The sequence below is a fragment of the Ctenocephalides felis genome, unplaced genomic scaffold (genome assembly GCF_003426905.1).
Source record: "Ctenocephalides felis isolate EL2017-DRISC unplaced genomic scaffold, ASM342690v1 CF-g0.4_SCAFFOLD_01886, whole genome shotgun sequence".
Lineage (NCBI taxonomy): Eukaryota > Metazoa > Arthropoda > Insecta > Siphonaptera > Pulicidae > Ctenocephalides > Ctenocephalides felis.
The window spans coordinates 163762336-163781132 of record NW_020538040.1 but is presented as its reverse complement, the minus strand read 5'-3'; the positions used below and the strand labels follow the sequence as shown (position 1 = coordinate 163781132).

Sequence of the window (18797 nt, the reverse complement as noted above, 5' to 3'; positions counted from 1 at the left end):
TACAATTAAAAAAATTAAACCACACGGTTAAGCGGCCTAAATTGGTAAATCAAAACAACTATTCACATATCTTTCATAAATCATGGCATCACATATTTTCGACAACTCGGCAAACAATATTGAAGAAACCAATGTGGTTGGGATGTGTTTTTTGTGAAAGTGAGATGATGATGATGCTGCACAAAAAAAAAATATCTTTAATTTTCTAACAAAAATCCGCAATTACATAGTTTCCAACAGAATAATATTTGATGCTCGTTGGGACGTATTGAAATGTATGCATATCTTTGTAATTGTGCATCAAAGCTTAGAATATTGACTAAATTACACATAGATATCATCAGTATGATTTACATATCATCATCGGTATGATTGTTGCGCTCGTCCTCCCAAAATTTAACCAGCACGTATCCTTTTAAATTGAAATCGAACCATTCAAATCGGTTGATCTTTGCTCACGAAATAGTGGACAAAAAACTGTTCATAAGGTATGCCAAAATGTTCAGAAACGTTTGAAACGTAAAGATATACAACAAATTTCATGTTCGATGTTTTGCGATTACTATAACTTACCCTAAGAGAAGTTTAAAATACGGTTTATTGTAAAGAGCGTTCCGTAATTTGTCAACGGTCATCGCAATTGCGTATGAACTTGCACAAGTTCGAATTTACGATTCTCATTTAATTATAATTTTTCAAACATTTTTAATTTGGAAAAAGTGCGTGGTGTCGCATTAAGTCGATTTGGAACTATCGCACGTATCTCGGGCCATAGATAAACAAGTATAATCTCGGGCGTTATGATAATAGATTACTTAACGAATTGATCTTCGTAACGGCGATATGAGAGCGCTCTCTAGGTTTACGCTTGACGCGTACCAATGTGCCAGAACGTAAATGGATTGGATGCATTAGCCAATGTCGGAGGAATCTAACCCAATCAATTCGCAATGAATTTATTCAGAGTACGATTCTAGACACTATATAATGGAAGGAAAATTATGGAAAATATACCAGTAAAACTAATTTGGTATATAAATACGTTAAAAATAATATTAAGCGTATGGGATGTACTGACAAAATGTCCTGGTGTTTTGTTTTTTAATGATATTTATTTATTTAATAATGCTAGGATCTGGTAGCAACATATTAGAAGGAAGATGAACTGCTGCAGTCTCAAACATTATTGTATCAATATAGATGTACACAAGCTAAAAGATGAAAACATCAGTATTCATCTTTTGGCCAAATTTGATCCAAAATGTCCACAAAAAGAACAATAGGTCCAATTGCAATCTTGATTTAAAAGACCTAGGCTAAACAAAAGCCACTATACAATACTAAATAATAATAAACTTATAGTTACTGCACTAGATATTATAACCTGTGTGAATCGTTTTTACTCATCTTAGATCATTGACTACCAGTAACGTTTAAGCTGGAACTAATTACAAAAACCATTTATAGGGGAGAAATAATGACATATAAGGTAAGGACATACTGAATTCCTGATTTTAAGAAGGCTATTCACAAATCTTTTGGGATTCTTAGGATCTGAATCAGCATCTGAAACATAAGTCCAAAAAGAATAAATCTTACACCGTAACCAACTTTCGCCGGGCCCCGAATTGGAAAAGAGATCTTTGCAATAAAAACAAGTATCTTATTTTTACTTGTGGATCTTTGGTATGTTTTCAGAAAAGTTAGAGTAGACAATCACACAGGTTTAATTTTTTTTGCATTGAATGAACTGCCCTGTAGTATGGTACTTATTTTGCCCATTGTATAAACATGCCATTATGTCCAAAACTGAACCAAAATAAATAAATAATTAAAATTCCTGATTCCGCTCACCTGATTAATAGAATAAAATTGATCAAAACCACCAGTGCTGGCATAAATTACAAATATCAATAAACAAGTCCGCAAATAACATGAGAAAATCACCCTCAAAATGAACTTTTGAAGGTGCGATTTACGTTTGAACTGATCACAGCGAGGAGACTGTGACAATGACGCCCAACATCTGACGCATGATTTCTAATGTGGTTCTTCTGAAAGATTTTCTAGATCTTAATGTTTTTCTCATAAAAATTTGTTAATTTATGCGTAGACATATTGTATGCTCGTATTTAAAAACATGATATAAAGTAGTAAAACATTCGGTAAATTTCTTAATGATTAAAAAAATTGACTAAAACACATAAGCAATATGTATAATAAGTATAATATTAACGATTATTTATGCATGCAGGTATATGCATCCATTTTTTTCTCTACGCTTTACCTTTTTTATACAAGTTCAGAAATCACACAAGCAAATACGATATTTCTAGTTTAAAAAAAAGTGAAATATACTCACAGATCGAATACTAGGTAGTGAAAATTTTCCTCTTGAATGCTGTCATGTAGTCGTACTGAAAAGAAGAATTAAATATGCGTAAAACATGATTATGTAAGTTAAGTTACAAATATTATGTAAAAAGTTTCAACACAAATATTGTAAATGTGAGAAAATCCTCAGTTAGAAGGAAATCGATCAGCATTAGGAACAAAATTTTGTCAAGTGTTCATTATTCCTAATACAAAAGTTTCAGTAAACAAAAATATGTTGATTACTATTAATTAGCACAAAATGGTAGTAAAGTTTTGTTTTTCATATCAGATATTGAATATAGAATTATTGCAAAAACAAAAGTGCGGACAAACAAGATACAAACTTTATAATATATTGAATATTTATCATGCATAGACTTTTAACCCATATTATCCAATTTAAAGTAATCGTTATTTGATACTTGTTATTTATATATTTAAGCATTATTGTAAGTTTTTTTTAACAAATTGACAATTTATATAGCTTTCTAGAATTAAGAATGGAAAATTCAGAACAAATTGAAAATTAGTTCAATTAAACAAAAAAAAAAATAAAAAAAAACAAATTAAATTAGTAAATTAATATCCTTAACTACCGATTTATTTGTTCACAGTTAAATCATGAAATTAAAAAAGTTATCCTTTTTAAATCATTGATGATTCTCCTAGCAACTTGCTCTATTTTATCTAAATATATTTAAATTTAAAATATAAACCTGATGGTGTGTTATATTTCTGGAATTGCAGTTCATTTTTTATATTTATTCTATTAATAAAAATAAATTATGCGATAAATTCTTACAGTAATAAGCTAAAAAATTAGAAATCAATTTGCTGCACCTTTAATATTAATAGAAAATAAGTAATATTCTCTATTAAAAATTTAATTGAAAAAAAATAGTAGAAAATATTGGTCTAATATGGGTTAATACTAGGGAATGCAATATCGGTTATACCCAAAAACCGGTATGCTGTATAAACTTTCGGCGGTATTAATACCGGTATTTACTTTAAAAATATTGGTATTTTCGGTATTGAAACATAAGTGCTAGTTGATACATGTTACACTCGAGCTTGAGTTTTTCCTTTAAAAAAATATACTTTTAGGTCGTTCAACATGTGTCAAAAAATTATCTCGACTCGTCATTAAACTAAATATTTATTGCTTGCCAGAAAACTTCATATCGTGTCATAATGAATAAAATCTGACTACTAAATAATGATGTTTATTTCCAATATTTAAAAATTGTAACGATTTTTTTAGTGACATCGCCAAAATATTCTATACCATAATTACTCAAAATGAACAAAATAATTATTTTATTTTATGTTAGGTTCATTTTTTATATTTGTTCAAGTTACTTTTAATTTAGTTCACATTTTTCGAAGTTGTAATAATACCGGTTTACCGAAAATACCGGTTTACTAAAAATACCGACAACGAATAATTTTATCGGTATTGCATTCCCTAGTTAATACCGAAAAACGTAATCTATATATATACAAGATATAAATTTTATAGATACTTAGATAAATTTTATATAAATACAATTACACATTTGAAAAAACAGAATGATATAAATATGCTTATGAGGATACATGAACAAATAATAAAGATAGTATTCAAAAATAACTAATTTAAAAAAACAGGGTATAAAATGATTCGATATACATATGTAGAAAAATATGACAGCATGCAAATAATAAGAAATGAATAAAAAGCCGCAATAGTTGTGACGACTTTAAAGAATAAAATATTTTTGGTTATATATTAATTAGAATAAATAGAAAATCGAACAAAGCTCACAAATGTTGAATAAATGCAATATAAATATATATTAAGAAATAAAAGGACGTCACAATTTTACGATACATAGCATTCAGTGGCCATTCATTATAGATCACAAAAATTAAAATAGAAATAAATCGAGGAAATATATAGCGAAAAGGCAAAACTGGAGAATAATTTAATAATATATAGAATTAAATATTCAGCATTGGAGTTTTAAATGATATAAATAATGAGAGTTTAAAATAATTGAAAGAAATGAAAGTAATTAAATTGAAATAGACACATATACACATGTATAAGGTTAGGTATATGAATAAATAAAAATAAATACACATCATACGTATATTTATTATATGCGTATGCATTTATGTATAATGATATATAAATATTATCTTTACAGCTACTGAACATAAAAAAATCTAACTATTTTTTTAATATTTATTATAAACGTTTTCTGCATCAAATCTATGAAAATTGTCAAGTTTGGTAATAGATAATTGATAGATTTCAATAAAATTTTATGTACTTAAGTTTAAAATGTATGTCCTTATATGTACTAAATGTTCTCGCAATCAGTTGTATTTCTTGGAAATGAAAAAAAAAAACAATAAAATTCTTAAACTTAAATAAAAGTTGTTTCACTAACTGATCAAAATTACTAAAAATCAAAAATTTAGGGTCCAATTTTCCAATAAAATATTATTTTCACATAGCGTTGTTATGGCAACGATTCTTTCTTCATATAAATTAGCAGTAAAAACTGTCAAGATGCTATGTATTTTCTATTTTATATTTCAGATATAAAACCTAAAGCAAAAAGTGCACAAACGTCATTTGAAAATTATCATAACTGCATGTTTCTGATGTGTCATTAATAACACATACGTGAAGTTAGGTCTTATGTGTAAGACGTCTGATATCAGCAAATACATAGCATTTTGACAGTTTTTAATACCAATTTATATGAAAAAACTACCGTAACACAGTCTTGCTGTAATATTTCTATTGTATGGGAGAATTGACCCCTTAATTTGTTTATAAGTAACTTGAACAGTATTTTCCTCAATTTTGACTTTTCTAGTAAAATAATTAACACATTAATCGGAAATCACATGTAGAAATAAAATTTAGTAAAAATTTGTGAAAATATAACACGATTAACAAATAAAAATCACTCCATCAAATTACATCGATAAAAACGACGAAATATTCTTCCAATATTTTTTGAAAATAAATAATAAAATTTATATTCATTGAATAATCTGAATTAAGTATTGCGATTATAAAAAAATGCTCCCTGAATGCGTTAATTTTTATACAATTAATTCGAATTATATTATTACCTAAGTACGTCAGAACTTCAGCGGGCCAAACTTTATAAAGACATAGAAATCAAGTCGTTAGGTGTGAATTATAATTTGTATAAAACATGAATTTACAACGGATATTAGTTATAGAAATTATTATTAGAATAAAAATATTTATGTAGTAATATATTTAAAAATATAGAAATATATACATATAAGATATATGAGTTAGAAAAAACCAAGGACTCCGCTAAAAATTATATTGGGCCTTAGTTTGTATATATAAATGTCGTCAGAAATTTAAGCATAAAAATTTTGTGAAAAAAAATATGAAACTAAATGTGTATTAATAAAAATATAAGTAAGAAATACAATAAAACTATTAGTTGTTACAATTAAATTTTGAACATTTTATGCGTGCCGTACTCACCTATATTTGGATGTTGAAGTTTTCGACAAATTCTTGCTTCTCTTTCTAATTTTTGAAAATCTGAAAGTAAGGGAAAAATACATTAATTAGATAAAATATAAACGATATTCAATAGATGTATAACAAATGTATATGCTTACTTAAAAAATCTAAAAATGACTAACGCCGATATAAATTTTTAAAATATTTTATGAAACAAACAGTATAATAAATTGTTGATTCTTTTTCTAATTTTTGAAAATCTGAAAGTAAGGGAAAAACATCAGATATTGTATAAACGATATTCAATAAATGTATAACAAATGTATATAATTACTTAAAAAATCTAAAAATAACTAGCGTCGATATAATTTTTTAAAAACATTTACAAAAAAATGTAAAAAAAACGTTGTTTCTCTTTCTTATCTAAAGTTAGGGATTTCCCACATCAATTAGATAAAATATAAACGATAGAAGTTGAAAAATTATTAATGATTTCTTAAAAAATCTAAAAATGATGGATGTGATATTAATTTAAAAAAATACAAAAAAGTGAATTACAAAATAAGATTTTATGAATAATACTTCGAAAGCCAACAAATAACTATGAGTGCAGTTATTACGTATTTATAAATATATTTTATATTTAAATTTATTTATTTAAAATATAAAAAAATATAAAAAATATATTTTCCTCCAACTCGTTGTATAAAATATAATTTTTCATTCTATATCGTAACCATAATTTTAAAATAAATATATAACTAGTAACCCTTTGCACTCCAATATTTCAAAAACTCCATATTAAAATGAGGCTAATAAGGCGTCAATGGTGTGCAAGGGGTTAAAATTCATTTATAATATTATGTGGCTCAATGCAGATTAAAATATCGAATTATTACTATTGAATATATTACGTATATTGAATTTTAATAAAATATAATAATAATGAATGAATAATAATACGAATTGTTTTGTAGTGTTGCTGTAAATTAAAAAAAATTATAATAGAAATTCAGGGACCAATTCAGGGATAAAATTGCAATTTTATGAAAATGTTATGTTACGGATTTATCTTCGTATGAGTTGGTAATAACGAACCGCCAAAAAACTACGTATTTGCTGTGCAATCAGGCGTTTTAGACATAAAACCTAACTTCACGTATTTGTTATCAATGAGACATCAGAAAGTTGCACTTATGATATAACAGAAAGCGTTTGTGCATTTTGTAGGTTAGGTTTTTAATGTAAAACACCTAAGCAAATACATGTTTTTTTGACAGCTCGTTACTACCAACTCATACTAAGATAGATCCACAACTTAGGATTACCATTACATTCCTATTTTATACCAAATTGATCATTTATTATTTATCATGTATAAGATTTTAAAAATCAATCAATGAGAATAAAAACATGTATGAATTTTGCACAATAAATTATGCAAAAGGTAAAAGGCAAAGGACACTGTAAAGAGTGTAATTTTGTATAATGAAAAATAATTTATCATGAACAAAATTTTGAAAGCTAATTATCCTCTAAGTTTTGTTCAAACTCCATCACATGTTACACAACCTGTGTGTTCTGTTTTCGCCATAAATTAATTACTGAAACTAATTAACGGCTTGTTTGTAATGAATTAAAATAGACTTTCATCAAAAACTATTGCGTTACGAGAAATTTGGTCGAATCTTTGATGATTACATGTGTTTATTTTTAGTAGCGTAGTTTTGCAAACGACCTTACAATGAAATAAACAAGTAAAACTGATGTGTCGACCATAAAGTAGAACCCTTTGATACCCATTCCATTATTCTGACGTTTTACAGAAAAGCTGTTAAAGTTTTAGTGCCGTTTCTGGTACGAAGGTGCGATCGTCGCCAGAGGTAAAACACATCAAAAAGGTGGATTCGCCTTTTATGACATATCGTATGCATGAATTTCGAACTTTTTTTGATGAGGAAAACATTAATAGTATATCGAACGCAAAATTTTAACGTTTCATTAACTTTGTGTGAAATAAAGAAAAACTCGAAAATATACCTTTCACAATATCTTTCCGTTTCAATACCTTTTAATCAATTTCATACATCTTAATAAAATGTCGAAACAATTACTCAATGTCTCAAGTGTGACAGATTGTAATTAAAAATATAAAAAAATATTAAAAAAAAAAATCATAATCTTGATAACTTTTTTTGCTATTATTAATGGATGCATGAAGGTAGATATTTTGAAGGTAGAAGGTTTATAAATATGCTTATGTGTCATAATATTTGAGTTCACGAATACTATACAGATGGCACAAAAATTTACTTAATGATGTATGTTAATAACAAATATAAGAAACTTTCAATTGGCATGCGCTCTATCTAAATGTTTATATTAAGAGCTAATACTATTACAGATTCATTTTTTATTAATTTAGAAGCATTGGCGCCCTTGGTAGCAAAGAAATTCGAAAATGTCCTTGTTAAGGACCACCCTAATATATATATATATATATATATATATATATATATATATATATATTATATATATATATACTTATCATATTTATATTATATATTTATACTTATTATAAAGTATCGTGTTTGTAATACGTTTATATGCACATTTCTTCGTGATTCGAAGTCAAAGAAGACATTGAATTATATAGGCACAAATTAATCAATTTAGATCGCTTATTTACCGGTCAAAACAATATAAATTGAGTCCACGCCAAACTATAAAATTTAGTCTGGAATCTTTATGAGTTATTATCACGCCATTTACTAAAGCACCTAACAACTTGATATCACGCAGATATCTGGTTCACAAAGGGCACCCGTAGCTTTCCAGGTAAGTTGGCCAAGATTAACAAGAATGTGTTTACCTATTAACTTTGACTAGCATTTTCAGGTCGACTATAATGGAAATTGACGTATGTAAAAGATTTCATTAATTTTTTTTAATAACAATCAGGTTGGTAGTTACCCCAGAGGGTATGAACCATGTGATGAATTTTACTAGATCAAATTAATTGGCCATAATTTTTTTTAGTCTTCTCTTTTCTGGTTTATAGAGTCATCAGACGCAATATATTATGAATTTAATTGCAAAACCTTCGAATCATTATTAAAAAAACTGATATTTCTAATAGAAACTTTCTACGCGTATATGGTTAAAAATGATTACCAATAATTCAATTATCATAAAAATTTAATATATTTTTTAGTAAATAAATATTTTTAAATCTTTCATATCTCATTTAGTATGGTATCAAGTACATCTAAATTACAATTTGAATAATAATAAAAGATTTGGTTGTAATAGTTTTTAATCTTCAAATAGTCCCACAGGAAGAAGACATTGAAACGTCGGAAAATCTTGATGCAATATAAAATAGAGCTTTCTGCGTATGACATATATAGTATAATATATTACATGTAAATATGCGACGTGTACTTTTCTAGAAAGTACCTTAGCCGAACCTCAGGGGATTAATTCGTCATGCACATTGCATCTGTTCAAATATTCCAGGACTGCTATAGTTTATATATATATATATATATATATATATGTATATATATATATATATATATATATATATACATATTTGAATGCGCAAGCGTTAAGATTATACTTTTGCTCTTCCGATACGAGATGTCATAAAAATGAATGCATTGCGGTGCGGCGTCTGAAGCTACAAAATGGTCCAAAAGGACGCTCGTTTGCTTCTCCCAAGACATCATAAAATAAAAGTTATCATCTTAATACACAATACCAATCCATTATACGACATCTCACGGTTATTAAATATTTAGAAAAAAAACTGACACGTTTGATAAAAATTGGCCGAAGATATCTTGGATAAGTTTATTTTTCAATCAACTTTAGGTGCCAATCCTCGGATAAAAAAATGGAAATGTTATGGCAACGCTATGCTATTCGTAGGAATTTATCTATCCGATGTATTTATGAACCTTTTTACCCTCGGCCTACCTTATATTTACCATGAAAAATATTATTATTTATTAAAAAAATGACTTGTAAATTTTTTTTGTTAAATCAAGTTTTTTCATAAAACTTGAAAAATCTGAATCGAAATTCTGTGAAAAACGTACACAAAAAACCAATAATTGACCAGTTATCAATCAGATTAATAATGATTAATAAAACTTGGAAGAGTGGTAGGAGGGTGATAATAGAGGGTTGCATGCATGTATTTTTCAAACTTGCATTTAAAAAAAATTAAGAAAATTTATACAATAAATTGAAAATAAAAAGTTTGAGTTAGACAACCCTTGATAAAACTAATTTTTTTAATGTGAAATTGAGCTTTTTGCTAAGCTCAAAAAATCTCATATATATTATATATACCTACAATTTTTAATTTCTTTTTTAATATCCTACATATACTAATATTTACCGTATACCTAACAATAATAATTATTGTTTTTTAAATTACTTTTCACGCCAAAATGCGTATACATTGCATTTCATTTAAAAATAGTAAATGTCAATTTCATATATCCAATATGCACTAAATTTATAAATGCCAAAATATTTCCTTCTTGGTCAAAATTTAATATAATATGATATAATTTATTTTTCAATAATGTATGTATAATTTGATTGGCAATATTGCCTATAACATAACTTGGAATAATCAATGTATTTGTTTCTTATTGAAGTCGTTAAAAATTCAATTTTTTTGATGTGTCAAAATTTTGTTTATGATTAATGTTAAATTCAATATGTCGCTTTTTCATTGTGATCTATAATGTTTTGAGGAAGTTTTGGTATCCGAACTAATTTGGTAAGCAAATCAAATAAATATAAATTATAAATCTATTTATCTAATAATTTTCATAAATATTGATAAATGTCATTTCACTTTTTTTATGTCAACATTTATTTAAATTTATAAACATTGAATTTTAATTAGATTTAGAACTATAAACAGTGATTTTGAATATAGCATTACATCTAATTTGGATATAAATGTTGGATATATCTATATATGTATATGTTTTTGAATTATATTTTTTGAACTGTCTAATATTTTTTTTCAAAAATCATAAATCTTTTTTTCTCGAATTAAATATTGACATTTGTCATATTAGTGTTTTGTTTTTTTTACATTATTCGAAAATTCTCTTCATAATTCGGAGGATTGCTTCTATTTTGCAAAACCGTTTATTTTACTATGTTGCAACTATCTCATTAAATTATAAAATATTCAATTATTCACCACTTTATGCATATTTTACATCATTAGACACTTCCACAGATAATTGAATTACCGATTGACGCTAAACAAACATTACAAATATGAATATGCAAAAATCATGAATTGCAACGAATGCAACGCGTCCTTTTGAATAATTAAAGCGCTTGTAACACAAATGCATGTCGAGGACTTTATAGTAAAATGTTCGTTACAGAATCACTAAGTAAGTAAGAGTAAGTGTTGAATGAAATTTAATTTTGTAAATCGATGAGCATTTATACATACAGCAAACAAATCTAGCAAAAAAACTACGTCATAACAAAGAAATGGCATTTTAAATTTTTAACTCATGATGTAATATTACTTAAGAAAAAATTCAATCTCTGTGGAGTCTTTCAATCACATTTACCACCCTTACAATTTTCTCTATTTTGTTGAATAGTAGAAAATAAATATATAGTTATAAGAATTACGTAGAAAATATACACTCTTATAGTAATTTGAAGGACTGCATTGTTTTCCGTTTACTTCAATTCATTTTAATTTTTGTTCAGGTTTTAAATTCTTTAGAATTATTAGAATTATATTAGTGTTGTTGAAGTCGTTTTACTAAGCTTTGGCTAGTTTGACCTATGTAAATTGATTTCCAGTCATGACAATTAATTTGATAGACTAAAATTTTAAGACATTCGATAATCAAATGAGTGTTTGTTTTATATTAGTAAAAATAGTGTTAATCAGACTCACAATTAGTTTCACACATGCTAGAATCTTGGTAAAATTCTATTGTTTTAAAAATCCTCTCTCATTATGTCTTTAGCTACTTTCAGGGTAGGTTATAGTAATCGTCCAGAAACGAAAATGTTTTTTTTGCGTTTTTAGGAGATTTCTAAACAATTTACTTAACTTAGTAAAAATGAATGCGGATGTGTGTGTATGGATGCATGGATACAATATTTCGTCCCCAAATTTCGCCCACGATTTGGGGCGCACGGATCAACCGATATATATATATATATATATATATATATATATATATATATGTGTGTGTGTGTGTCTGTGTATTTGTGTGTGATAGAAATCTTTTCGGCCTCGCTTTTTTCTAGACGAGGCCTGTCCAAAAATTTGCTCTTTTTGTTTATTTTTATGCCGGAGCAAAACAGACAGGAGCGGAGTGGCGTTCTAAGCCACTACGCTACTGCCGGTTCGACTCCCAGCTTAAAGAGCGAAGAATTATTTTAATTCTTTTTTTTTTAATAAGGACCCTTGAAAAATTCGCGTGTAACAAAATTGAGGCAGTACTATGCGGCGTGCGCTAGAAAGCATAGTTGTGAAAACAAATGAATTCTAACTTTTTAGCGATGTTGTAGCGATTTGTCGTATTTATTCGAATATTTAAGAAGTTAATAATATATTATGAATCAAATAGATGTATTGGCATATTTTATGCACACACACACATCATATATATATATATATATATATATATATATATATATATATATATATATATATATATATATATATATACATTTATATACATATATAAATTACCATTTTCCATCCCATTTATAAATACTTGAACATGTTTTACCGCTTTTATTTTGAAAAAAAAAAGGAATTCAATTGATAAAACAAATCAAATTTTTTTACAGATTCAACATAGACTGATTAAAGTATTTCCTTGTCAGCTTTAAAAAATGATACATCCACATATTTAAATGATCTAAATAAGTCAACTACTAAGTGGAACTAGTTTTTTTCTAATTAAAATGTATTATTCCAAAACTTGCACTGAACATATTGAAGTAATGCCAATCAATTTATAATTTATTCACAAATATTTCACATATGGGATGATATGAATATATGATTCATATTTCACATATGGTCATATGAATGTTTTTTCTTCCACTATGTTGCTTCTAAAATATTTATTCTAAATTATAGAAGAATTAGATACACAATATTCATATTCACTTTATTCTGTTCCATTAGCCGCTCTGGGTGAGGAGGGTATGTTTTGGCATGGCAGTAGTAGTTGTAATTGTATTGTAGTAGTTATAGTAGTATAACAACATATTTCCTTAGTTTTTCCTTTTTGTTATATAAACATTTTAATTGTAATTATTTATAGAAATAGAAACAAATGTTGGAAATATAAAATACCCTTAGGGTAGAAAACTATGTACATAATTAGATTTTGTATCATGATGTAATAAAAGATTTGAAACTGTAAAAAATTGTAGAATGAATTATAAACGACCCTAAAGGTTGCCCATCTTAGAGTTCCTCCTGAGCAGGTGAGAACGTTCGTTTCCATTACAAGGGGCGTATAAACAAATGTTTGAGGTTTTATTAGCATCACCGCTGCGCTCCCTTCTCATCTTGTTGTTTGTGTTACATTAAAAATACCACAGGATTTCGCATAAAAGATGCTGTACCGGGACATATTTACACTCGGTAATTAGTTTAATTAGATATTTCAACTCGGCAGGGTTACGCCCTCCAATGGGGTCGCAAAAGTCGGAATACAATGTAATACGCAGGCAAAAGGTATGCAATAATTATTAGGAATAAGCGGGAGGAAAGGGATACATGGATGCGAGTGTTTAGCTTTATTAAAAGGTGATATTGTATATATATATATATATATATATATATATATATATAAATGCCGAATAAAGATTAGCCTCTACTATAGACGAATTTTGCAAATCGCTGCGCTGAAGTGGCCTTCACAAAAAGATGCCACTGGAGACATACCGTGTTTTCATTTGCAAAAAAACGGGTAAAGTGTTGCATTTCGAGAATGGCTCTTTAATATCGAAAAACTCGAAGAAAAGCTCTAAAAAACTATCGGGTTGGCAACTAAATAAGTACAGCTTTCACTCTTAGATGGTTTCAATTTTAGGTCTGCTGACGTAGTCCCAAACACAAAATATATATTCATTATAGTAGTAGTTTATATTTTTATTTATAGTAGTAGTAGTATTTTAGGATAGTAAACTATTTAGCTGCCAATCTAAAAACAAGTTTTTTGATCGATTGCGTAGTTGCTGTTTAACGTTCGATGAGATATATAAAATGAAATTAAATTTATTCGTCGTATTTTACTTTTGAATTTCTGCAAAGGTAGAAAAACATCAAGTTCACAAAAAGTTGCGAACTGTTTATGGTAAAAAAGCCTTAAAAAAGGCAATGTCAAAATTGGTTTGCCAAATTTCGATCTGGTGATTTGTCATTTAAAGATGAGAATTGCTCATAGTCCGGTTAGAGCTGATTAGATAGGAATTGCTACTTTGAAATGTTATCACCGACCAAGTAATGATCAATTCTGATGTCTACATTAAACAACTATCGAAATTAAACAATATAGTTGGAAACAAATGACCTTAATTGGTAAATCAAAACGGTGATTTATTCCATTACTGGAATCACAATTGCCATTTGGCAAAATTATTGGAGCTTACTTAGGATATTTTGCTAAATCCACCATATAGGCCTGACGTTATATTATAAGATTGCTTTCAGTTTCTATCATTGAATTAAAAGAATAAAACAATAATCATGATGGTGTCAAATTGTACCTGATTAAGATTTTTGCTAATGAAAAAGCAGAAGTTTTATGAGAGTGGGATAATGGTGTTCATTGAGAAAATGATGAAAAATGACAAAAAGTCAGTGATCAAAATGGGCAATGCATTTCAGATTTAGATTTTGACAAAAATCCACATTTACTTAGTGATACATAAAGTTTCGTGATACATAAAGCCAACGTGATACATAAAGTTTCAAATGTGAAGAAGCAAATAAAGAAATACTGCAATGGAAGAAAGAAAACTTTATTGAATACGATTGCATGGATAGAAGGAAAGTTGATCGGACATTGCAAATTTGCAAAAGGAGCAAATACAGGTAACTAAAAGTCTGTATGCTGCACGTTGAAACATGAAAGCAAGAGTTTAAAAAGTAAACTATAAACAATGAAAGGAACAAAGATAAACAAACTCAGCGTTGCCCTGCCTTCGGGCAAACCGCTAATTATAATAATTTAAAGCAAAAAATATATTTAATACGTAAAAAAAACGTAGGATAAAGATAAGATAGAAAAACGCATATTTCAGCATTACTTGATATATTAGGTAAAAAAATTACATTTTGTATGTTATTAAAAACATCTGGATTAAAAAATCTCATTGGTTTTTGTTTTACTGTAGTCTGGTTTCAAATGCATACATGTACATAAATTTATTAGTCTTTCTACATCAGTCATAAATATTGCAAATGTGTATACGTCCCTTTGTGAAATTACAAGGTATCACAACTTCAAAGCACAAATCAAATGGAAATATTGTCATCCAGTCAAAAGCCAACGCTGGCGATTCGTGCCATGTAATTCGAGTCTTCTATTTTCGTATCTCGATGCTTTGACGGTATTTTATTCCACTTGATTTTATTTTTCGTTGCGAGATGACGTCTGTTTTATTTTGTTATCATTTTGTTCTTTTATTCGCAACCAGGTGTCACAGGCGACGCTTTCGAACCGCTGACTGACTGCATGTCACCCCGAGCAATTTCAGATAAACATAGAACATGTATATACATGTATATACAAATACAATTATATATATATATATATATATATATATACGAGTATATATATATATATATATATATATATATATGTATATATATATGCCTAAAACATAGCTCTGTACGAATCAGAGATATGGACTCTAAGAAAGGTAGACAAAATCTAGGTGGACAGTTTTGAAACGTGGTGCTGGAGACGAATAGAGAAGTTAAAGTGGGTAGAAATAGGGACCGATCCTGCCGCATAATAAAAAAATGTTATGGAAAGGCCATGTTATGAACAACTTTCCATAGTAATATTGAAAAAAACCATGCGGTTGGTGTACAGTCAGGCGTATTTCTCAGGTTGTCATATAGAAAACCTAACATAGAAATCGCACAAATGGCAAAAAAAAACGACCTTAAATAATAGTATGTTTCTGATACAGCTCTATAGCATACGAGTGACGTTGCAGTTTGTGTAAAACGCCTGAATGCACAGCTAATACATGACATTTTGACAGTATTCAGTATGATTCAGTAGCATAATGTATGAAAGCCGGAGCGTAATATGGCCTTGCCATAACATTTTTCTTTTATGCGGTCCCATAATAACTAATGAAGAAGTGCAGTGGAAGAAGAGAAAACTCTACTGAGCAGGATTCTGAAAAGTAAACTGGATTGGACCCAATCTGCAACAGTCATCGAAGGTAAAATAGAAGAACTGGGAAGAAGCAGAGTGCAGATGGTTGATGACCTACGCAAGAAGAGAAAACTGGGAAGCAGATGTTTGGTAAGGTAAATGCATAAAAGTGAATGAAAATGTCATTATTGGTAACAAAATGGTAATCAATGTAATCATTATAATGTTGAAAGTACATTTGAGAAGTAATCATTGATTTGTGAACAAAATTTATACTCATTATTAAAATTCCTATAAAAGATCTGATAATTTGAAGTCCATATCTGTAATGATAATATTTAATCGCCACATGTCATTTTTTTAAAACTTTTTCTTGATCTCCGAAATCTCGAAACTCGCCTTTCCAAAATTTTAATCAATTTCTTATTCCGTCAATACAAGTGAAATGTTCTTTAAATAATTCACAATGAAAGCATCGTTCACCCAAAATGAATTGCCATATTTTGCACTTTTTGCCCCGTATATTCGGAATGACTAGACATGTCTTTCAAATCGGTTGGTCAAAGAAAAAACTAATCAGCACGTCCTTTCATCAAGAGGAATCGAGTGTTGACGTTATTCAAATCGTGAACGAAAAATTGTATCCGCACATATAAACTAGCACTTTTTGTAAAGTATGTTAAAATGATCCGAAACTTTTGTAACGTAAAGTAATGTACAAATTTTTATTTTTGGTTTTGTTAGGATTACATCTTACAAAGGGTAGTTAATGAAAACGTGAACAAAATTTGTATTCATTATTAAAATTCCTAAAAGATATAATTTGAAGTCCATATCTCTGATAATAACTTTTGACCGCCGCAGGGCATTTTATTAAACTTTTTTCCTTGATCTCCGAAATCTCTGAACCTGCCTTCCCAAAGTTTAATCAATTCTTTATTCAGTCAAAACAAGTAAAATGATCGTTAAATAATTCACAATGGAAGCACCGTTCACCCAAAAAGTGAATCGCCATACCTTGCACTTTTTGCCCTGTATCTTCGGAATGACTAGACATGTTTTTCAAATCTGTTGATCAAATACAAAACTAATCAGCACGTTTCTTCATCAATGGCAATCGAATGTTGGTTGAATCATTCAAATGGCTGACCCGTGCTCACGAAACCGTGAACGAAAAATTATATCCGCACATGTAAATATGCATACATACACATTTTTTCCAATGTACGCCAAAATGATCAAAAAATTTTGTAACGTAAAGACATGCAAAAATTTGCATTTTCAATTTTATTTCAATAACAACTTACCCTAAGGCTAGTTAAGAATTCAGTATTTTTTATTAAAACGTATTTTATTTGAAAGACCCGTATCAAACATATTTAGAAAGTAATAGTTGAAAATATAAAATCTACTGTGCTCATTAAAAATAGACCTTTTGCATACACCCATTATAAATATGCCTTCCCGAGAATGTGAAATAATACTATATCCAACGCCCGCATTTCTACAGCGGTATCATTTTTCCTACCAGTATCATTCTGCGCGCAAGTCATCAAATTAATGATGAGCCGTCGTACTCAAGGTATAGTTTTCCCCAGTTTTCCCCATGGCACAGTTTTGCCTTGCAAAAGCAAACGACGCGCCCGTTGCCATGGAGCCGCTTTCCGCGGGGAACATGTTGCTTCGGGCCAGAGCAACGGTGCGCTCGAATCACATGCGTACTGCCCCTAAACTCCCTCGAGGAGGAATTTTGCGTAACACGCTAGCGATAATCTCTGAATGTGATATTGAGACTTCATATTTAGATTTGTATTGCGATTTTGTTTAAGAATATTTAAAATAATTATTATTGTATCATTGTATTTTATGAGGGATGATATACCTCCGTGTAGAAATCCGAACAAAATCGCAAGTGTTATGTACACATTCATAATTATTAAAATATATGTCTTTATCTATATATCTATCTTTATGAATGCTCGAGAAAGTTGAATAATATTGATTGGATACATTTGAGTTACCGAAAAATTTTACTAAAATATTTGAAGGCTCTATATATTATAGTTCTACTCCACTTAAAATGAAAATAGGTACCATAATTAATTTAACTAACCATGCAGTACTATAATTTTTTTATTCACTATTATATTTACAACTGTCCAATTAAGGGCAGTCCTAGTAAATTTGTGGAATTTGCAATTATTAGCCGTAAAGGGACATTGTATACTATACCAACTCACAATAGTTGTCTTTCCATTCGTTAGATAATTTTAACAATATTTTATTGATAATAATAAAACTTAACTATTAGTATCAATAATTATACTATATCTGATGAAAAATTTTGGAACAGTAATAACATCAAGCTAATTTCAAAATTTTAACCAATAATTCTTAAACCTTTTAAAACCTAATAATTCAATAAATAATACCTACAAACCTTCTTAAATAAAATAATATATCTACTAACCATAATCATT

General features: G+C 28.3%; 1 protein-coding gene across 1 annotated transcript in view; it reads right to left on the bottom strand.

Moving 5' to 3' along the window:
- LOC113376181 (calcium/calmodulin-dependent protein kinase type II alpha chain-like) overlaps positions 1 to 17374 on the bottom strand; it is a 297389-nt gene extending 280015 nt beyond the window's left edge. The window contains exons 1-2 of the mRNA XM_026616099.1: positions 17335 to 17374; positions 5906 to 5965 (exon numbers count right to left, since the gene is read on the bottom strand). Of these exons, the coding sequence (XP_026471884.1) occupies positions 5906 to 5965; positions 17335 to 17374 (100 nt within the window). The remainder of the gene's footprint in view (positions 1 to 5905; positions 5966 to 17334) is intronic.
- Positions 17375 to 18797: the final 1423 nt, after the last annotated feature.